Source organism: Callionymus lyra, chromosome 19, assembly GCF_982586985.1.
Source record: "Callionymus lyra chromosome 19, fCalLyr1.hap1.1, whole genome shotgun sequence".
NCBI lineage: Eukaryota > Metazoa > Chordata > Actinopteri > Syngnathiformes > Callionymidae > Callionymus > Callionymus lyra.
In genome coordinates, this window is record NC_141836.1 from 13,314,285 (window position 1) to 13,337,098 (window position 22,814).

General features: G+C 36.7%; 2 protein-coding genes across 8 annotated transcripts; both read left to right on the top strand.

The window, feature by feature from the left end:
• The first annotated feature begins 970 nt into the window (after positions 1–970).
• dnajc5ab (DnaJ (Hsp40) homolog, subfamily C, member 5ab) lies at positions 971–9,141 on the top strand. The gene is made up of 5 exons (XM_087780696.1): positions 971–1,143; positions 6,151–6,291; positions 6,714–6,927; positions 7,004–7,175; positions 7,774–9,141. Exons 2-5 carry the CDS (start codon positions 6,185–6,187, stop codon positions 7,869–7,871), a joined length of 591 nt encoding a protein of 196 aa, XP_087636822.1. The 5' UTR covers positions 971–1,143; positions 6,151–6,184; the 3' UTR covers positions 7,872–9,141.
• Positions 9,142–9,614: 473 nt separating this feature from the next.
• Positions 9,615–21,684, top strand: tpd52l2b (tpd52 like 2b). 7 transcript variants are annotated; one of them, XM_087780689.1, is made up of 9 exons: positions 9,615–9,793; positions 12,065–12,237; positions 12,443–12,591; positions 16,240–16,287; positions 17,197–17,298; positions 18,073–18,099; positions 18,987–19,031; positions 19,305–19,353; positions 20,118–21,684. In XM_087780689.1, exons 1-9 carry the CDS (start codon positions 9,775–9,777, stop codon positions 20,202–20,204), a joined length of 699 nt encoding a protein of 232 aa, XP_087636815.1. In that variant the 5' UTR covers positions 9,615–9,774; the 3' UTR covers positions 20,205–21,684. The 7 variants fall into 7 exon arrangements, with proteins under 7 accessions (XP_087636815.1, XP_087636817.1, XP_087636816.1 ...); XM_087780691.1 differs by having other exon boundaries at positions 20,124–21,684; XM_087780690.1 differs by having other exon boundaries at positions 18,990–19,031.
• The last annotated feature ends 1,130 nt before the right edge of the window (positions 21,685–22,814 follow it).

Genomic DNA, 22,814 nt, shown 5'->3' on the forward strand with positions numbered 1-22,814 from the left:
TTTCACAATAAAAGGACTTGACTTGACTTGATGTTTGAGTCTAGCAATATAAAGAAACAACAGGTAGTGACATCTTAAGTGTGTTTTCTTATTTTGAGACAAAACACAAAATTAACATCCACTTCTATTTACATTTAATTTTATAACCACTCATCTGAGCCACGACAAGCAAGAAATAGACATGAAAAAATATATCGTGGCTATTCAAAAAAGAGTCTTAAATCATGTTTTGTCCGATAATGTCCAATACAAGTCCAAACAAGACAAAGAATGTTCAGGGTTAGAAATGATATCCATCTATGAATTTATGTTCAGTGATAAAGGACACGTTGATTTGTTATTTTCTTGGGGCTTATTTTAGTTAGAAAATAGCATTTTACTTCTATTACAAAAGTAAATTGGTAATTTACTTCTTCATTGCAACAGTTGAACAATCAAATACAAAATATAAATATTATTAAAAATAAATTATTTTACCAATTTTTAAGGTTTTGATGCTTCTTCTTTTTTCCCTGAAATCCACCTTGTAATCCTACCAAATGTTATAATGAGGATAAATCTGTTGTTGTTTTTTGTGTTAAAGTAATCCGGATCATACGAAGGAAGTTCTGAACACAAACTCGGTTCTCACAAAGGTTTAATCCAGAACAGAATGAGAATTGGATTGCATGATCCAATCAGATTACCTTTCAAAAACTGGACCATTATTATGATACATTTCTATTTTGGATGGAACACTTTTCAACCGATTTTTTTTACATGTGCTTTTTTAACCAAACGTTTTTTCGTGGATACGCTTTTTTTGATCTGCATGAGAAATGCCTTCCCATTTTAATTGTCTTAATCATAAATTGACTCTATTGGCAATATTTTAAATTCGTCCCACCAGTGTACACCAGAGGGCGCTGTTTATACTGAATATCATTCCTCATTATGTACAGGCGCAGAACAGAAGAAGAAGTTCCGCGGGATTGACAGCCGCTCGCTCGCTCGCGGTTGTTTAGCAGCTAGCTCCGTGTTTGCACCGCCTCTGATTCAAAGCTGTATCGGCGGAAATTGAAACCGAATCGGAATGAGTCTGTGAGCGCCTTGGGCTGTACATCACCGGTGGAGTCACACAAAGTCCCTCGGACAGAAATAAAGGTAAGGAAATCCGAGTTTAAGATGAAAGAGTGAAGCTTTAACCGTCCTTGGATTAGAGCTATGCTACAGGCTAACCAATATGGATGCTGTTTAGGTTCTTGGAGATTATCCGCTTTAACCACTTGAACCTTCGTTTCTCTCTCAGTTGACCACAACAAAGTGCAAAAGCGAAACTTATCTGTTTAAACAAACACTTCCAGATGCATCAGTGAGGTGAGAAAAGATCCAGACGTGACGAAATCGAGCCACAAAGGTGGTAAAACTAGATGTCACTGCGGGATTAATCCGGATTTGTCTGTGTCCCAGTGTAGACATTGTTGTAATCTCAGATTTTACATTGTAGGTGTTTTACTTAAATTGCAATTGAGTCAAAAACCCCTTGTATCGTTGTACTGCTCACTCGACTGTCGTCGTTACGCAGTAAGAAATGAGGAATAACGGTTTTGAAAGCGTAACACAGGACGATACATTTGATGCAACGAACACCTTTGTAAGGATCTCGTATTGTCTTACCTTTTCAAATGTTAATGTTTGAGATCCTAAATAAGTAATGTTTTCCAGGAAGTTTTTCTTTCGTTTTTATTTTCAACATACAAATAATGTTGATTCGCTTTTACCTATTATACGGTAAATAGATTGATATTAAACAATGTTTTCTTTCTTGTTTAAACAAACCAATTGTGCTCTGTTTAATTTAAGTTATTTGTATACTGTAATTTTTTAAATGTGTATTTTACTTCCTCTTTAAAAGACGTGTGTCAACATGTATTAAAATACATGGACATTTAACACGTACAGGTTCACACAATATTTGTATGGACAGTTGAATAGGATGTGTATTTTTGGAATATTTCAATATATCCTTTTTTAACATTTAGAACATTGACATGATTTATTTAATGATCAATTAACTATATTAACTTAAAAGCACCATAAGAAAGATGGTCAATAAAGGATTTTAAATGGAATTCAATGAAGCTGATTTATCTTGTGTGTGTCTCAGACAAGATTGGAGCAAAATATACTTCATAGTATATTATCTCATTATTTTTTATTGTTACAAGAACTTTGGCCGTGTCACATGTATAAAAAAGAAGGATTTACTGACAGTGTTACGATGACGGGAAACGCATGACTGTAAATGAAGTCATGTGACTCGAGGTCACTGGTGAGTCATTCAAAAGCAGTCACTTGGAATCATTTTCAAACTATGTTAACATGGCAGCACGAGCAGGAGAAACGGGTCATTGAATAACCACTGAATTAACTGTTATATAGATGATAAATGTGAGCAATAATTTCTCCAGAAGTTTTAAAATAAGGCTAGTATTTGGAATCTAGAATCCTTTTTTGTTTTTGAAGCAGCCGTATTTTACTAGACTGAAATCAAAGGGCACGTTTGTGTCGACTTTTAAGAAAATTGCCAGCTTTGAATGAAACGCACATCTTTTTTAAAAAAATTATTAAAAAAAATATTGCAATGCAACCTCTTTATTTAGCTGAATCTGTTGTTTCCTTCAACTTCAGTTGATCAACCTCAGACTTGTGGTCTTTTTTCTTGTGACTTGTTTTCGTAATATACCATTTTCACTTCGCATTTCCTTAAACTAAGATGTTGTTTTTCTGAGGTCAGTCACCTTCCTTGTATTGAAGAGCATTTCCTGATTTTCCCGATAATTTTCCTTTTCAATGCAGGTCATTGATTCTATTACAAAAGAGGGAAATGTATCCTTCACTCTTGATGGTTCTGTCTTAATGGTTGAATATTATTATCTTAAATGTTGCAACGTAGACTCACCTGTGTCTATATATAAAAAAAAACAAAGACAGATTTTGAACTGGAAGGTGTGTTTTTAGAGCCAGCTGTGTTGACAGTGTCCAGGGCAACAACATGGTCACGTTACCATCTAGTGAGAGAGTCCGTCTGATCGCACATAATATTCTCAGACTCTGACCCAAGACGGACGGAGGTGCTTGTGTTTTATCACAGGCATACTTATTTGAGGCAAGCCGGGGACGAGAAACTTAAAATCTCATTTTAAAGTCTTTATTAAGGGAGATTAACGAGACAATAAAGGAAAGTTTTTTGAAAGTTATTTTCACAGCTGATACAGCGATGTGGAAAAAATACACCTATAAAAACAAAATAGTTTTTCACTAATTTCTTCCACCGGTGTGCTGTCTCACATTTCAAGTTGCTAATTGATGGATGATTCCACATAAAGCACTAATAAAATATTCATTTACACGAGCAGCTTCAATGTCACCAGAGCCAGACCACACTGTGAAGAAGATCGTCCTGAACCTACATTCCCCAAATTCCTATGCAAGGCTCTTGTCGCACTGAGTAAAGTTTAGTTGATGCATTTAAAAAATGTTTATATAAGAGCGTAGGAAAGAAGATACTCGAACATGTTTTATTAATGGCCTTCGTGCAAATGTTCACTAAATAATGTAACAGAATCCACCTGCTCAGGTGAACCACGTCTTCTGTGTCCTGTTGAACCTCCGTCTTTGTGCATCGCTGCCTCAGTGCACACAGTGACCATTCAAACCATGTCTGGCATCCAACCCAGTACTGGTGACCAATTTAAGAAAAAATATGATATCTTATATTGAAACAAATATTTCATGTTTAATTTAGGCATATTGTGTCATTAATCAGTATTTACAATATTTTAATTGGATTTAAAAGCGTCTACAGTTTGGTCACAACAGTCTCTTTCAAAGTTTTCTTGGTCCAGTTACCACCAAAGAAGCATAATAAACTGTATTGATAGTAGAAGTCAACTCTTCTATCATTTGACCTCCAAAGGAAAAAAAAACTTGCATTTAATTTAAACTTAATCTAGATTCAATTGCATTTTTAATTAACTGGTTTTAACCTGTCAGTAACGATTTAAATGTTGTTTTACTGTTAAATAAACTGGATGAAATCTAAGATTTCCTTCGGTTGTCCCAAGGGTTTTTCTCAAACGTATTCTATATTCGATTTAGAGATAATTGCTCATCTGAAGCTGAATAGATGCAGCAACTCTTCTGATAAGTTGTTTTTAATTTTGGCAACTTAATATGCTTGAGTGTGAGGTGCAGCACTGTGTGCCTTTAATAATACATCATTTAAATAACTGTTGTAAAAAATGGTTTATATTATAAAATACACAAAAGGAAACTAAATCATTTTTTCAGTCCACCTCTCTTCAGCATGATCCAATGAAGGGCAGTTTTCTCCATTAGCTGTTTGCTACTGTCATATATACGTCATCATAGCTCTGAGCTGAGTCCAGTAGTTGGATGTGATAACTCGCACAAACGCCTCCTAATCCCACGAGAATACCGCCCGTTACCATTGGTTAATCCAAGTCAAGCGTAAGAGGAGTCAAGTGTTGTGAGTGGGTAATCCCGTGCAAAGTCTGGAGTGGGATTGAAGCTTGTGTAATATCATTGTGTTGTCAAACGTGATTAAGTAAACGCACTGTGGGTTGGCCTGGAGCAAAAAACATTTTCCTTTTCCGTATGCTGCCAAAAAATCTCAGATTCAACCCGGTGTTTCCTCAAACTTCGAAACCTTAACCATATTTTAACAAAGGCTGTCACTGTTACCATTATTGCTAAACTTGGAGTCAAGGTTCAAGGTTTTTATTTGCCATTTGTGCTTTAAAAGACAGGCACACCTTGTGCGGGTTCTTCGAGTCAGTTATAGGAAACAACAACTTCAGAATAAATATAAATGTAGAGCTAAATTTATAGAGAATATAAAAAATATTAAGATGTTAAAATACAAATGTACGTAAAATATATACAGCACCTTTATCTGTGTGTGTGTATATAAATATACATATACTATATATATATATATATATATATATATATATATATGTATATATATATGTATGTATGTATATGTGTTTGTATCTGATTGCATGCAGTTGTACTTTATAAACACTAGAGGTTTCCAATTTAACCCTTCCTTATCCCATAACAATAAAGCCCTTCCATTAAATATCAGACAAAAATGTTATTCTTGTAGACTGACCTCAAATGATTACTAAATCTTACTCCGCTAGGCTCCATATAATATGCCGTGCGGAGAAAACTACGAAATGGCACTATATGTTGTCATTTAAAAACATTTTGTAACCTTGTATTTGTACAATAAACACTTGTGTGTAAATACAATTGTTGTACTTTTTTTTTCATAAAAAGCTTGTGAGTTGTTGCTGTAAAAGCCTCAAAACATTGGTCACCATTTACAAGTGTACATGTTGACAGACGCCTCTTGTCGCTACAAAACTCTATTTAATTTATATGGCCATGTCCCTACGTCAAAGTGATCGTCGGCTGTGATTGGTTTGCTGGGCGGCAAAGCAATTTGGTAGATGCCCAGGTCACCGTTACTGAGAGGGTTGGTGAGAGGAATGGCTCCTCTTCACAATGTTGAGTTCGCAAATTAACAAGAAAACAATTTTTCGTTAAGTTAAAATGTCAATGGAAAAACTTCTGTGTACCATCTTCCTGTCTTTATCTCATGTTCTAACCAGACGCGCCGAAGGCTGAATATGTTGCGCAAAACAGGCGAGTCCAGTGACGCACGGCATGTTCAAGAAGGCTGTGTCAGTGGTGACATTTTTTATGAGCGTAAAGATGTCCAACCATTCTTGTTTGTGTAATATTACCCAGAAGTGGACACATTATGAGAGCATATTACACTTCATTCATAAAGTTCATGTGTTTATTAACAAATTCCTTTGATAAGAGCTTCAATCCTGGCGCCGCTACTGATTATTTGTAACAATTAAAACCTGCGGCTGATAATCGGGTGCCTTTATAGTCTGGGAATTACGGTAATTGGTTATTACTTTTCAGATTTTGTTTGATCTGGCGTCTTTAAGAGCATAAACAAGGGACGACCTCAAATACTGTATATGGCCATAATAATGTATTTAATTCAATGAAATAAATTAATATTGTTTTTAAATGGCTCCTTGTGTCTTTGTCTTCTGGCAGGTTAGAGTGAAGGAGAGAAAGAAGGAAAGAGATCATGGAGCAGCAGAGACAGAGGGCTCTGTCCACGTCAGGAGAATCCCTCTACATCGTGCTAGGGGTCGACAAGAACGCCACGACGGAGGACATTAAAAAATGTTACAGGTGAGAAGTGTGGTATCGATTGTAAAGCACGACAGGGCGGCTGTTTAAAGAAAGACTGAACACACTAATGATATGTAATGATGATCTTCCTCGAAGAGAAAAAACATACACAATAGATTCAAATATATAGTTCACATATTGAAATGTAATAAGAAAAACAATATTAAATAAAAACATTGTTAAAGAAGTTGGAGGTGGGAGTTATAAAAACTAATTAAAAATCTGTGCATGTGTTTATTTTTTATAGTGTTCATTTTTTTGTGTTGTACTTACATTCAAAAAGGATTTGATCTGTTTTTTGGCAACTTATTAGTGTCTCTCCTCAAGGCAGTTCAACGTCGCCCTCTAGTGTACACCAATTCAAACTGCACCAAAAATCCTTTTGGTATTTTCTTTAATAGTTTGTCCTTCACTGTTTGTAGGAAATTGGCGTTAAAGTTTCATCCGGACAAAAACCCAGACAATCCCGAAGCCGCCGACAAATTTAAGGAAATCAACAACGCTCACTCCATCTTGGCCGACGCTACCAAGAAGAACATTTACGACAAGTACGGCTCCCTGGGACTGTACGTCGCCGAGCAGTTCGGAGAGGAGAACGTCAACACATACTTCGTCCTGTCCAGCTGGTGGGCGAAGGTACAGAGCGACACATTTTCTATCCACGGATTTGGTTGAAGCGACAAAAAGCGAAACGCTCTCGTTGTCGTCACAGGCCTTGTTCGTCTTCTGCTGTCTGTCCACCGGCTGCTACTTCTGCTGCTGCCTGTGCTGCTGCTGCAACTGCTGCTGCGGCAAGTGTAAACCCCGGCCCCCCATGGACCAGGATCCCGAGTTCTACGTGTCTCCGGAAGACCTGGAGGCTCAGATGACCGCAGACGAGCGAGGTGAGTCCAAGTTCAGGAATAATATTTATTCACCAAGTTTTTTACAATATTAATTAAAGATGTGTATTGATATGATATGTTTCACGATACAGGGGCAACAATACAATATATTACGGTACCGTAGGATCTACTATATATTTGTAGTGTTGTCCGAGTACTTGACTCTGGTGTTGCAGAATTTACAGACCACATGATTCTGGCCAAGTCGTAACTGCTTTAATTTATATTGAAACCAAAATATTTACAAACATCAGCTTTAAAAGTTGCTGGAGTCGACTGTATCCTCTCATCCTCAGTCATTGCAGGGATCTCTGGGGATTTAATTATTCCTTTAGGTGCGGAGGACAAAATGACTGCCATCTAGTGACTGGAAGTGTAATTGCAATATTGCATGCACTTTAATGAAATATAAACCATAAAAGAACTATTGTAAAAATAAAATATTATTTGGAACCCAAACTGAAAAACGTTGATATACTGTTGAGGTTCAGTACAGTATTGCAGAAAAAATATTGCAATATTTAAGTATATTTCTCATACAATGTAATGACGTACAAGTCTTTTTTTTTTTTTTTAGTCGTGTTTGGTTTCTCCACAGACGGCTCCGACCCGATCATGACGCAGCCGTCCTCGGCCACAGAATCAACCGGGCTCACCTCGGACGCCCACCACAGCTACCGGACCGAAGCATACTAAGACCTACGACCCGCTCACAGTACATCCTCTCCAGAGCCGCTCGTTGTAAAAAACACATCCGACTTCAACGTGCTTGAGGCAGCCTGAACAGGACCGTCAGGACTGAGAGGTTCTGGAGTTTTAACTGCTGTCTTGGAGGAAGCAAATGGAAAAGGTTTATCTTCCAAAATAATACACATAGATGAGGTTGATTTTATCTTGGAGGGGTTTTACATCAGCAAGTCCCATTTTGACTAAACTAATCTTGTAAATGAAGTAATTATTTTATAAATTCCGGATTTTAATTTGTCCTAGTGGTCACCAGTCTTCCACCAGATGATGCTGGAGTGACTCACCAGTTCCTCTCTGCTTCCTTCCTCCATGATTTCCATGTTTTAGTCAGGAATAATCAGAGTGGCTTCTCACCTGTTTATAAGAGAAATGACCATCTCATAAATCACAGTCTGAGCCGACGTCCATCTGTGTATAGTTTTTGTTTTGTGGATGCTTTACATGTTGTGCAAATTGTTTGCTTAGATTTGACGTCACATTTTTTTTCTTTTTTTTTGAGTTTTAAAATGTTAACACTCGGATGTATTTGTTTGTAGATTTCGAGTTTGTAAGTTTCTCTTATTTATGTTATTCAAGGAAGGGAAGGCGGTCGTGGAAGTTTCCAAGATGGTGGACAGGACAGTCCTGGGTTTATGTCGCTTTGTTATTTTGTACTTTATAAGAGGACAGTTTAAACTTAAAATTCTGCCGCGTGGAACAACCACTAAAACAAGCACCTGGTATTTTTCTTACATATCATGAGAAACGTGCAATACGAGCAGATCAAAATCGTATTTGATTTCATGTTTTTCTTCATGAAGAAAAAAAAATACTTCAAGTTTTAATTCATATAATAATGATGGGAGCGTTTCACCATTTATTTTACTTTTAACTAAACAAGCAGCTCCTTTTTACTTGTATCTGATGATGAAAGCATAAATGTTGCGTCTTAAACAATGACATAAATAACAGGAACCTTGCACGTGTGAATAGAGTAATCAGGTGATCTGGATTCACTTTATTTATTTTATTTTTCTTTACTTTTCTTTTTTTTTTAATCAACTAGTTGTCCTTGAGAAGTTTAGGGACACAGTCAATGACGTGGGTTTACAACAGCAGTGTAACTTGAGATGTAGATGTTTTTTTCGTGTGGAATGAGTCGTGTGTGTGTGTGTGTGTGAGATGAATGATTTAATGAAGTCTATGATCTGTTTAAAAATAAATGTTTTTAATGATTCAATCTGTGTGACTCTTTTATATATATATATATATATATATATATATATATATATATATATATATATATTAAATATAATCCCCAGATGAGGTGAATATTTAATTGCATACCATTTATTTTTGGTGACACTGGAAATGTAAAAAAATACATTTTACTGTTATATTCTTGTTATAATATATATGGAATTGTTAAAAAGAAAACCATGATTTGGGGACAGTTCTTAATTCAAATAAACATTAAATAAAGGTAAATACAAACAGAAAAGAAAAAAAAAAGTAGATACCTAAATTTGAATTATTTAAAATACAGAAATTTTTAAGTCAATGGTATGAGCAAAAAACAACTCACCATTAAGATGTAGAAGATATTCGGAAACAAAACAATCACTAAAGAGTTTGAATTTCAAATCAAATAAGACGTCACTCGCACTTTTAGTTTGAAATCCTCACCGGAAGCTCTTAATGTTTCGTCAGCTTCCAGACGTTTGTTGTTTGGGCTTCTGACAGTCGGACTGTTGACGACTTTCTTTGGGGAGCAGTCATTTAAAAAATCCTCTTTTCATCGAGCGAAAAACCCACGACTAAGTTTATCGTTTATATTCACGGTAGAAGTGACACGACAGAGTTTCCTGACGTCATGGACCCCGCCAGTCAAGGTAAGTACAACTGTTAGCTTAGCAAGCAAGTTAGCTAGCTCCTAGCTTAGCATTGTGTCTAATTTTGTTTTCTGTCATGTAAATATATTATATAATTCACGGATATACTTTATAACCATTAAAATGTTGACCTTAAACACTTCCCAAACACAATGACTTTGCGTAATATTACGTAAATGTGTATTGTCCACGTTTCCTGGTCTTTTAATCCGTCAACACAAATCGGTATTTAGTTAGTTAAAAATAAATAATAGTTGTTTTCTTAAACAGTTTTCAGTTTCTGGCTCGTGGAAAGGTTGGTCGATGACGGGCATGTCATGTGTTGTCGAGTAAATACTATTTACCATCGTATTATTCATTGTTATTTATCTTTCAAATCGATGACATTAAAGTACGTTTGTTGGCTTCTTCGACTGTAAATAACCAACACACCCTCCTGTGTCATCTATTGTGTATAGACTCAAGACCTCTTAGAAAGCCTTCTACAGTGATGTGTTGTTTCCAAGTGACGCTTTTATTCTCATAAAGTACGATAATGTCATGCATTAGTTGCTTCCTAAAACCAACATAATCCAACCTTACCACAAACATTTGTTGTTTTATGGGAATCTTTTAACCCAGGACTGAATTTAATCTTTGAACTTCCATGTGATGTACACCGTCCATAATAGTTGGTTTACTTAAAATGCATTTCAGACAAAACTTTCTAACAAAACTATTTAACCCAGTTCAAAATGTCATCGGTGATGATGTCGGCTTTAATGTGTACTTTGACTGAAGTCCCTCAATATTGACTCTGGTGATCAATGGATGATGACTCAAGAGATTTAGAATGATTATGGATCTGGCACCAATCAAACAGGCGTGTATAGGTCAAATGTGTGTCGTTGTCAAAGCTTAAATGTAGCGTAACGATGCTAAGGAATGTATTTTCAGAGGCACATGCTTGTCTCTGGATTCATCAAGTGGAACAAATCAGGACAGACAACGGTGGCAGTGGCACAATACATTAAAAAAAACATGAAGCAATGATCCTATCTCTCAGCGTGACTGCTCACAAACGGAGAAATACATTTTATTTCCAATTAATAATTTAGAAACATAAAGTTCTGATGAGCCAGCCCTCCGCAAAACAAAGGAAAAACGATGAATGATGATGCAAAATATATGTTAAATTTGAATGCCATCATGAATTGTTTTTTAATGTAGACAGAAATGCGATTAAAAAAGACAAAAGAGAGATTATAGGAAGAGAAGTGTCGATGTTGTGGTCTGTCCTTTACTGTCTTGGTATCCGCGGACCTCGGTCCATTTGTTAAATTTATCTCGGAATGAGGAGTCTATAATGGAGCCCACACCACTAATCATGTTCTTATCAGCATATTGGTGATGTCGTGCAAGTTTGTTTGCATCAGGGTTCTTTAAGTTACAAGTGAGGGATCACATTTTAAATTGGATGAAGAAAGGCAGCGTTATAGCACCTTTACAGAAAATGTCTTCTTTTTTTTTGTTTTGTTCACAGTCACGCATATTATTTGAAGTCACAAAGGTTTTGTTAAGCTTAATTTAATCTATTTTTATAACTTACGGGTCTGCACGATTGAATGCCATAAGGTCTTTTCTTAATGCTTTAGTAACCTGTGCGGTGTCTTCTGCTAAGATAACATTTAGGTTGCCGGTTGTTAAGAAAACTGAAAGAATCTTGTCAAGATTTATAATTAGTTTTTCTTTCCTGTCAGCCTTCATTGTTTTGCATTTGGAAAACAGGCCAATTATAAAATGTTTATATAAAGCATGCCACCTTAAACTACATATCATGTTATCATATTAGGAAACGATTTATGTGCCAAATATCAGAAAACTATTTTATCTTTTAAGTGCCATCTTAGTCTGTGGTTTAAAAACAAAACATTTTCAGTGTTGCATTTTTTTTCAATGATGCAGTCTGAATCTACTGGTTGTGTTATTATCCTTTTTTTTTACAGGATCAAATAAGTTCTCCACCAAAATCTATTTTTAGAGCTGAAGGCTGCGGTTTTTTTTTTATCCTGATGTCCTTGATGCCACTTTTGGCACTACCAGAGCTTTCCTATTATCGCCTTTCAAAGTCAAGACTGACTGTTAAAGTTGTGCAAACCTTCCACTACACTAAAAGTTGTGAGAGCTGCTCTTGTATCCTGCACTATGACTCCAGTTGACTTGTAACCATCCCCTGACCTCTCTTATCGTTTGCATGTGAAGTCACTAAATCCTTCATTCTGTCTTCTCTAGATATCAATTTGAACTCTCCCAACAAGGGTCTTGGTGTGGATCATGGTGTGGATCATGGTGTGGACAGCTTGAACGATGTGCCAGTGGAGGGTGCAGTGGGAAACTCGGTCAACCCTCTCCCACCAGGCCTGACGGAGGAAGAGGCAGAAGAGCTCCGCATTGAACTCACTAAGGTAAACAATCAAAATATATTGTTTTATATTATGGAGACTATTTTTACTGATGGCTATTCTCAATTTCCTTAATAATCATGTTTAATGAATTAAAAATGAGTTTCCATTGATGTCTTGCATGAAGGTTGAGTGTGATTTTTACTGCAGTTTGGTTGTGCTTAGAAAGTGCACGACAAGGCCATGAATGCAGGTGTTTGTGTTTCAGGTTGAGGAGGAGATCAACACTCTCCGTCAAGTGCTGTCGGCCAAAGAGAGACACGCCACAGAGCTCAAGAGGAAGCTCGGCCTCAGCCCGCTCAACGAGCTCAAGCAGAACATTACAAAGAGCTGGCAAGATGTGCAGACGTCTAATGCGTATGTATCAACTACTTCTGCGAGCGGAACCAAAGTTAACACAGACTGTCAGGATGGTTATTAACAACGATATCAATAATCATTTTTAACTCACCAGGATATAAAGCCATACATACAACTCACTACATCTTTTGCACACGACTAAAATGCTTTCTGCCCTCTCTCTCCAGGAATGAACAACATGTGTTTTCCCGCCTCATATTTTTTTATTTTTGTGGTATTTATATTGCTTTTTTGTTGAGCTTAAGAGATTTCATTCCTGTTACTTTTGTGGGCAAACTCTGACGCTCTATTGCTTGATGGCTTTTCTGCAAGTTTCCATGTTTGGAGCAAATAAGTGAAAATTGTCCCTTTTATGTTAAAGAATAGTGACGATGATTTAGGCTTTTTGATTGTTGTCTAAAAGTTCTGTATCTTGCAGAATTTTCTTTTTAAACAGTCCCTAAGAATTCTGAATCATTCTACATCGTTTACATTTGGATCGTATCCTACACTTGAATGTAGAAACGTGTCTCATATTTTTATCCCAACCCAACCAAAAGTTTTCTTAATGAAATCAGCTGGAAACGCATGATAAACATTTGCTCATGCTGGGTAATAATCTTAAATACTAAATTTGATTCTAATATGTAATATAATGTTGACTTTAGTGTAGTATATTTATCATCTTATCATAATTATTTTAAAACAAGAATAGTATTTTTTTTTTTTTGTATTTTCTAATGTCATTTTCTGGGGCAGACGGCTTTCAGTCATTGCTGACCTTCTGTGGCGTAACACCCTCGTGTCTTTGTTTCTAGCTATGTGAGAACCAGTGAGAAACTGTCCGAGTGGAATGAGAAAGCTGGCGGTTTGGAGCTGTGAGTTCATGCACTGTTTGCCTACTGGTGATGTCTGAGCTTCCGTGATGTTTGCTCTCACACTCTTGACTTTAACTCTTGTCTGCTCCCGTCTTTCTTCCCTGCGCCTGCTAACCGTGTTTGAAAAAGCTTTTGGGTTCTTGTCTGGTCATTGAACAGAACGTGATTGTTGTGACTGCCTGCCGCCTTGTTTCACGGTGAACTGGTATCTGACTAGGATTCTAGAAATGCTATGAGGGCAGCCACGAGACCTACAAATTGTAAAGATATGGTCCTTGAACTGATTAGGTGATTTTCTATTTTGACAGTACCTTAACTTTTTTGTTTTGTTGTGCTAATGTTAAAGTCGTACGGCTTCACTAATGCAAGGGTGTTCGCTATAAATGGCGTCATTCCATGAAACTGGTTCTCTTTCTGCAGTTTCTGAGTTGCATTTATTTTTTAATCAAGTCATAAGGTCATGCATAGACAGATATTTTACCACCTCACCCATACATCAATGTGTTCTTTGTTATATTAATTTTATAGTTTGAAGAAATTCTGATAATTCCAAAAGTGTCACGAGCTGATAAATTCCACCTCAGTTGGAAAGTTAGAAATATTTTGAATAGAAGTAGGTTTGACCGAAAAAGACCTTTGAGAAAGTCCAGTATATCCCGTGAGCTGCAAAGCTGGAAAAGCTTGATCTTTTCATCCTAACCTTTTGTTCGAATACCCAGCTCTTTATTTCTCCCCCAGGAGTGAAGAGAAAGATGGGTTCTCTTCCTTCACCCAGAAATCTTAACGCATGTCCTCTTCCTCTTTAAATAACATTTCTTTCCACAGTTGCAGGCATGTCTTTGAATTTCCCTCCCCTGTTAAAAGGTCTGCATGCTTGGAACTGACGATGAACTTCATAGTGTCTCACTTCACTTTCAGGAAAAATAGAATATGAACTCTTGTATTACTGGTTTCTTATGTTTATGAATGATGAGTGAATATTTGATTATTTATTGCTGCATATTTTCTGTTGACACATAATGTATACAGTTACTGTTTTATGGCCTCTGCCTATGTTGTTTAGCGTTGCAATAGTGTTTCTCATTATTGTTGAAAGACTGGAAATATTCAAGTATGCTGCTGTGGTTCTGGTGCTAGTGGAATTTTTACGTGTTGCTGCTTCTGTGGGGAACTAGATTGGCAAGATCAGTCAGTGTTAGTCTGACTCGCACACCCATACAGCTGCGCGTTTGTACTTCCACTTATTCAAGTGACCATTAACACGGGACACTTTGTTCTCTTTTGTTGCAAATTGTCGCTTTGTTTTATACACTACAATGTCAAATTTTGCCCTCATATTGTTGTTTTGTGTTATTCCTAAAAGCCATTCCTGGTGAGCAGACTTCCAGTCTCCTGGGCTAAATGTAGAGAGGAATGTAGGAGAGCACGGCAGGAACAAAAACAGACACTCTGTGTCGTAGAGTGTTCAGAGAGAGGCAGATAAAAATGATGATTCAGAGTGCAGGAAATGGCCTTTAAATAATTAATCGCTTGTAAGTGTGGAGACCAGTTTTCTTGTCGTCCATGGAGAGATTCAGTCAACTATTCTAGACAATATTTAAAAATATTTAGGTATAGTTCAAGCTACCTACAAATAAACATTGTAATAGATGGATTATAATTTAGAATCTTGCAGGTTTTTTAGTTGTTTTTTTTTCCAGCCAACAGTATGAAGTCAGTGAGCTGTACAGTCTGAGACATTGTTCCGTTGGAGATAAGCTGACAGTTGATCCTTGTTTGCTGCAGCTCAGCGCTCACGTGGCGACGTCTCTGTGTATCGACAACAGATGAGGAACAGATGATAAGAAAACCTTCGTCATCATAGATCATAACCATTGCTGTGAAGTAGTTTCACTTACCTAAACAGTTGCTAGACGTTTGATTTTCTGATCGTATCAGAGTGACAACCAGAATATTTAGTAGGTTACATTTCTTAATAACCTGTATTTAAATATTAATGCAATGTTTATAATGCAGTGTTGGTCGAATAATGCATGCTTTGAATGTTAACTGGTTAGTTGTTTATTTATTGTAAGTTAGTGAATAATTCAAATCCTTTCTGTGAACTGCTGGAATCTCTATACAGTATAAGGCAGTGGTCCCCAACCTTTTCCATCTCTGGGACCACTTTTAAGTCTTGCGGCCCACCTCCCACCCCATAAATACGAAGGCATTATAATGCGTTATCATTTCCTTGTCATATCTATAATACTATAAGGAAAAACAATATAATGAAAAGAATATTTGAAAATGTTTTATATCCTTTTAAACTTAACGAGCTTTAACATTAAAAACATTATTATGTGTATTTTTAATTTCATATAATCAAATCCACCCTCCCACAAAAAAAATGATACCATTTTGGAAATTATTTACTGGTCCACTTGCAATACCTTCGCATCCCACTAGGGGGCCCACAGGTTAGGAATCACTGGTATGAGGTATTATTGGCTCATTCGGGTTCTTTATTCATTTTTGTGTACAACAGAGGTGTCAAACTCAATCACACAAGGCGCTGAAATATTTAAGCAGTTAAAGTGGAGGGCCGAATAAAATGTATACTTCCCATAGGGAATGTAGGAGATTTTGATAATATCTTTTCATTCTTTTAGGCTCAATTAATCGTATTCATCCCATGAGTTTGAGATGGGAAGCGATCACTATGGACAGGAAGTAGTAACATGTCTGCTGTTGTGTGATGCATGTCCGTGGTTACATCTGTGTCATGATCCTGCTGTTGTGTCTTCAGATATCTGTCTGCCTCAGCCACTTTGGATGACATTACCCGCTCGGAAGCGTGAGTTGACCCCTTTCTCTTATGTGTTTTGGCTCAGGTTGTCTTCATGCACAGGACTTTTGGGCAGGTTTTTTTACTTCTTCTTTCAACTTCTAGCAATGACTTGCCGAGCTTTATCTCATCTGCTGTTGAAGGGATTAAACATAGGGAGGAGGATTGTGTGTTCTAATTAAAGCGCCTTGTTAAGAATCAATTTATTGGTGAAACAGAAATTATGAAATTAGTGATCATTATGTTTTTTAGTGATGCATTTTTTGTTGTGTTATTCTGAACTAGTTTGCGCCTAAAAAACCTTGTTTTAATGTTTTTTTATTTAAATATTTAGACTTGATAAAGTAAGTTGTTCCCAGAAACCTTTGCAGGTGATGCGTCAGAATGTCTGCTAGGAACTTTGTGGGTTGCAATTTGGGTATTTGTTGAGGAAAATACTTACTACTACAGTAATGATTGTCAACTGTATGAATTGCATTTTCTCGTTGACCACGGAAAATTCCAACTAAATATTTTTTACACACAATATTTTTTGTCAAGGCAGGAAATTTGCTTTAAAAGAAATATGCCGGCGGCTCTTTTCCATAGAAGAAGAATGACAGCCTGGACATTGTTTCTCTTACAAATATCCTCCTGCTGGTTTTTCCCCCCTTTTTTTCTCTCCTTTGAACTGCCCTGTAACCAGATCTGCTGACTCGTCACTTTGTGTCACTAGCTCCTTGTGCCAAGTTGCTCAAACGGTATCGAAACTTCATGGTGACTACTAACGTTTAGGTGGTGAAAAGACGGAGGAGCTGCATGTATCACTTTACACCAACGTCAGCGACTTGCTCTTGACCCATTTCCTTTGTCTTCCTCTTCCCTCGTCTCTCACCCTTTCCTCATCCCCTTCTTTCTTTGACCACCTCCTCCCTGCAGATACAAGAAGACTCAGGAGACTCTTTCTCAGGCTGGACAGAAGACCAGTGCAGCCATCTCCACGGTGGGCACGGCCCTCAGCAGGAGACTGGGCGACATGAGGTGAGTCCAGACGGCCGGTAGTTAAAATAAAGTTAAAAATGACATAGTTAAAAACACTATTAGTAGATTATTCCATCAGGTGTTCCATCATAATCCTCAACCATTAGTCTCCTTATGAAACACACTTATTAAATGATTAGCTGTGGTGTCAAACTAACATTAAGGAAATATATAGATGCATGTTAGAAGCTACTGTAGTTAAAAGTTGTCGTGCTTGTCCTCTGCATGTTGCATGAAGTTTCAATGGTGTTGAAAAGTCAATTTGTCTTCTTGACTTTGACCACATCCTCTTTGGGTATTGATGATGTTTAGCATTTTATTTAGAAAACCAGCAGCAAGTTCAGGCCACCAACTGAATATTTGTGACATAGTACTTAATCATGGCCGCCAATAAACACCAGGTGGCGTTATACCTTAAAGCTTTTTAACCCTAAATTGTTTATGTTAGGATGGTCGAGAAAAGCGATAATGAATATATGGTACAAAGGTTAAATTCTAATGAATATGTTGCCTTTTTCTCATAGGTTAATATGAGGTTTAAAAATGTTGACTTGAGTTTAACCACTCAGTGATGAGCAATTTTAGATTTCTTTCCATCAGGCGCTCTTGTTACCGTGGTTACCCAGCAACCCTCCGCTTCTTTGTCGCTCTGCTTTTATTGTCTGGCCTTCCTTGCTGATAACACTGCTGTTACTAATCTCCCTGTCAACCTTTCTGATTTTGTGTGGCTTAAAATTCTCTTTTTTCCCTCTTTTGTTGCATTCGACTCCGCAGGGCACTGCCATTCTCTAATTCTTTTAGGTAAGACTAACTGCCTGTGTAATCTTTTTCTAGTTTAACACTGAAGTACCTTTTTGATACGACTGTATAGACTGTAAAAAACATTAATGGGTAATTTGGGTAACGTCAAAAACTATAAGATGACAATGATTCATTTTATATTTATTTATGTTTTCTATCATTAATGTTGGGTGTGTTAATGTTGCAGCTTAAAAACATTTCTATATATATATATATATTCAATCTTGTCATTTTAGGTACAGGTTTTTGCATGTTTTTGTTCATATCATATACATATACATAGAATATTCAACTAGAATTCAATCAGACATCATTATTTTACACAGTAATTGTAGAGTTCTTAACTGTATTCAAACTATTTTACACAGAAATCATAGAATTTTCAACTGTATTTAAACTGTTTTACACAGTAATCGTACAATTTTCAACTGTATTTAAACTATTTTACACAGAAATCATAGAATTTTCAATTGTATTCAACAATTTATATATTTATTACGATTGAAAAGATGCTGAGAGAAGAACGGTTATTATTCCTGCAATAATTCATACTTTTCCTTTTCACTGAAGAATATTTACTGCATACTTCAATATATGTTGTTTTTGTGTCATTCTGTCATGTGAACATTTTCTATCTCATTTGTACATTATGCATGTCGTTTTCTCAGTAATCATTCAGCGCTCAAGGCATTAACCTTTTTAATATCATCAATTATGATGCTGCACTTCTTAATTTTAGCTCTTATGCTGATTCTCCATGATTTGCAAATGTAAAGAAAATCTTGCTAATAACCAGCGTGATCACAATGTGTGTGTATGTGTGTGTGTGTGTCACTGCTCGCTTTAACACCTGCACTTCTCTTCTCTCCTCCTAAACGCTTTCAAAGTAGCAACTATTCCATTCGCCACTCGATAAGTATGCCCGCCATGAGGTAAAGTATCAATCCCTCCTGCTCTCATTTGTAAAAGCTGCTCCGCACCCCTAGAAGATTGTTGACGCATTTGTGGGCGTTGAAGGTCCTGAGGATTTTCTAAATCAAGTTATATTGTTTTTGATGTAGCTCTAGTTTTCTAATCCCTTTTACAAAAGTAACTAAAAGATATATTATTTTAATGTAGGAGACATTTGTTCTGAATGAATCCATCAATTCACATGCTTTGACGGTTCAGGTGCTGTTGCTTATAAATCTTCGTCTCTTTTGCAGGAACTCTGCTACTTTCAAGTCATTTGAGGATAAAGTTGGGAACCTGAAGGTGAGCGTTGGAACCTTAAAGAGAGATTAAGTGACTTATTTATATATAAACAATCTTTATATATACTTGTTTACTTATTCAAACTCACACAAAAACCGCTTGTCATCTTGTACTTCCATAAACATGTTTATTTACAGATACCAGTTCATGTTGAGGGCATGAGTACCATCAGAATATTTAATGGTTAACTTTTCCATTTTTACATTTTTATTGAAAAGTTGCTTTTTTTTTAAGCATTGATTTAGTTGTTTAATTTTTTTAAATAATTTTAATTTATTTAATTTAAACAGTGGATCCTTTTTTTTACTTGAATAATTTAATCAAAACAATTGAATATTTTCAAAACCGTTTTGAATGTTTATTCAAAAATAGTAACTCTAAAAAACATTTACTCAATTCAATATTTATTTTAATTCGTAGCCTTTTAAATTCATCTTTGAATTGGTATTGAATATTAAAATATTAAAATTCAATGATTTAAAAAATAAAACATTAAAATATAACCTTTCAATATAGAAATTATAGATTTCAATTATTCAAACAAAAAGTGATCAATGCTTGAAAATTCAGTGTTAAATTTCAATATTCAAATGGCATTGATTTAGTTCCATAAACTTTGTAACGAAATACTTATTTACTTAAGTATTTCAGGCCAATGCTACAGGTGGTCTGTGCTCTACTTGCTCCCCCCGCAATCCTTTATTGGCTCAAATCAAAGCTCTTGCTGAGCCACGATCAATAACACATTGCTGTCTTTCTCCAAGTACAAGGTGGTGGGAGCGAAGGGCAACGGCGACGCCGTCGGCTCCCCGACCGATACCACCCCGACCCAGGAGAACCCGCCGTTCTGAGTCCACTCCGCCGCCTCTCTGCCACCCCTACGCTCCGCCCCGAGACTGTACTGTTATCACCTCACCTCGTGGAGTCCACTCCTGACCTTTCACCCTTCAACCACGAACCCTTCGAGGCGAGAGGAGGTGCCACCACTGCAGATCTCTGAGCCTTCCTGTCTCTGCCTTTGCCTCAGCAATTAAATCTTGCCTTGTTACATAACCCCCCCCCCCCCCCCCTCACTTCCGTTAGATCAACTCAGGTCACTTGTCTCCTCTTCTGCCTCTTGTTTGTGCCACATGTTTCTCCATGATTTGGACAGATTTGAAGCTAATGTGAGAAAGAAGGGTTTTTTTTTTTGTTGGCTTCAATCAGCACTGTGAGCACCTCCAAAAACTCCCCTCTTCCCCTCTTTCATCCCGTCTTTATTTCCACGTACTCGAGCGACTAGCTTCGTGCATGTGCATATCATCTCAGCCACACCCGTGTACAAACACCATCCCAGGATGAAAACTGCATTTTGTATTATAAACACTTTTCCACGGCTTTGCGAGATGTTTTTACGCAACTTTGAACCTGTACAACTGTAAAATGCCGCCGGAAGGTCGGAGGGTGCGGCGGCACGGCTGGCGAAGACGGGGATGTTTTATACTCTTAGACGCTAAATTCAAACGCCATCACTCGACACTTGTTAGGATTCAGCGAACGGGCCTTATTCACCTGGTGATGAGTAGAAGTATTTTATTTTGTGGTGTACAGTTGTATAGACTGGGGTGGGTCGAGGAAGGCCGTGCTAGAATTGAGGCATTAATGGTAGAAGAAGAAAACAAACATGCAGCTTTAACACTAATGGCTTCCCGCTCTGATGTAGGATCTCGACTAACAAAAGGCTCCAGAAATACAACTTGACTACGTGACGCCTCATGTTGTATATCTAGTATGTAGTTGAATCGATGATTAAATTTCCTCTTTAGCTCTTAAAAACATTGCGTTCATCCATATTAATCCCACAAAAGGCCAATTATACTACACTTATGCCAACATCTCTCGCCATCTGTTGCCAAATATACACTGTTTTGTTTGTCTCTCATTTTTTGGTTGATATTTTTTCTTTACTTGGGAAGAGTTTTTAAGTTTCCTTTTGGTCAAACCGTCGCCAATTGTCGAGTCTGTTACAAACGTCTGCGTCAACGATTTTAATCCATAAAGTTATGACACAACAGAAGATGGAGATAGAACGAAGACACCCGCAGTGTCGCTGTCGCGTGTTTTATCAGAAGATTTTTGTTCATATATTTGTGGCTTTAATTTCCCAGAAACTATCTGACGCAGAAGCTGAATGTAGAAGAAAAAAATGCACATAGCTTTACTTCAGGTCCTGGACCTCAGCGGTGTAGAAAATGAAAGGGATCAGATTTCAGATAATAATTGATTAATTAGGTTTTGTTGTATATGTTCTATATGATATGTGCATATCAATAAAGCATTCCTTTAAGAGGCTTTTGAGTGATGTGTTTTTATTCAGCTCAACCTCCAGCATGTTTCTCCATGTTCATGTTTTCCAGAGCAGAATTGCAGGCAAGACAAGATGGATACTTTATTGATCCCCCGAAGGAGAAATTCCGTTTCCCGGCAGCAAGTTAAGCTTGTTAAATTCCTGAGGTGTCTCATTTCATGGTGCATCTCAGGACACGAGGTAATGCATTATTGACTACAAACAAGTTAATCTGTACCTTAACTACTGTTGTGTTATCAGTTTTATCTTGACTTTAAGGTATATACTTTATTGAATATTGTTTTGATTGTTTAAGCGCTTTGTGACCCTGGTCTGGAAAAGCGTTATACAAATAAAAATGACTTACTTACTTAAATAGAGTTCAGTTTAGATCAGACTTTTGTTCTGTTTTTGTTAAAATCTAGAAAATATTAAATTCTACTCCAATGAGGTTTATTGACATAATCAATGAACATTAAAAGTTGTTGCATTTATTATTTGTAAGTAAGAAACTAATTTATATTTGTAAAGCAAATAGGGTCGCAGACCAGGGTCACAAAGCGCTCGAAAAAAATAATGTGAACTTTAAAAATATAGGTAAATAAATAGATCATGTTTAGTGAAAAAAAAAGTTTTAAATATTGCTTTACCCAACCGATTTATGCACCTTTTAAACTACAGAATATTGTCTACAGTAAGTGTTGTGGTTCGTCACATTGCTGTGGCATAATTGTACCACTAGTCGGCGCTTTATTTTTATTTTTAAACGCCCCCCAAACTTTTTTTGGGGGGGCGAATGTGTGTCGAAAAATTACAATAAATTGTAGTGCAATTATTTATTTACGAATACACTATAAAATGTTTGTGGATATTTGTGTTAGGATTTAATACTGTAAAAAAAATAATTGATTAAATGTTTTTTGTTGTTGTGACGCCAGAAAAAAAAAAGCTTTCAGTTCTATTTTACTGTCATACGATGCATTTGTTTAGAATTAAACTGCGTTTTTTTTTATTGTTTGTTTTTTACTTGTTTTTTGGGGGGATTTACAAGATTTTTCCGAAGGGAGGGGCTGTGGAGAGGAGCTGACCACGCCCATCCTTGTATACGTCACAGCTCGTCTATAAAAGCCCGACG

Coding starts and splice junctions, on each gene's coding strand:
- tpd52l2b (XM_087780689.1), top strand. Junction 17,299..18,072: donor AGGAGACTGGGCGACATGAG/GTGAGTCCAGAC, acceptor TCGACTCCGCAG/GGCACTGCCATTCTCTAATT. Junction 18,100..18,986: donor CCATTCTCTAATTCTTTTAG/GTAAGACTAACT, acceptor ACGCTTTCAAAG/TAGCAACTATTCCATTCGCC.
- dnajc5ab (XM_087780696.1), top strand. CDS start 6,185: ATGGAGCAGCAGAGACAGAGGGCTCTGTCCACGTCAGGAGAATCCCTC. Junction 6,928..7,003: donor TGTCCAGCTGGTGGGCGAAG/GTACAGAGCGAC, acceptor TTGTCGTCACAG/GCCTTGTTCGTCTTCTGCTG. Junction 7,176..7,773: donor GATGACCGCAGACGAGCGAG/GTGAGTCCAAGT, acceptor GTTTCTCCACAG/ACGGCTCCGACCCGATCATG.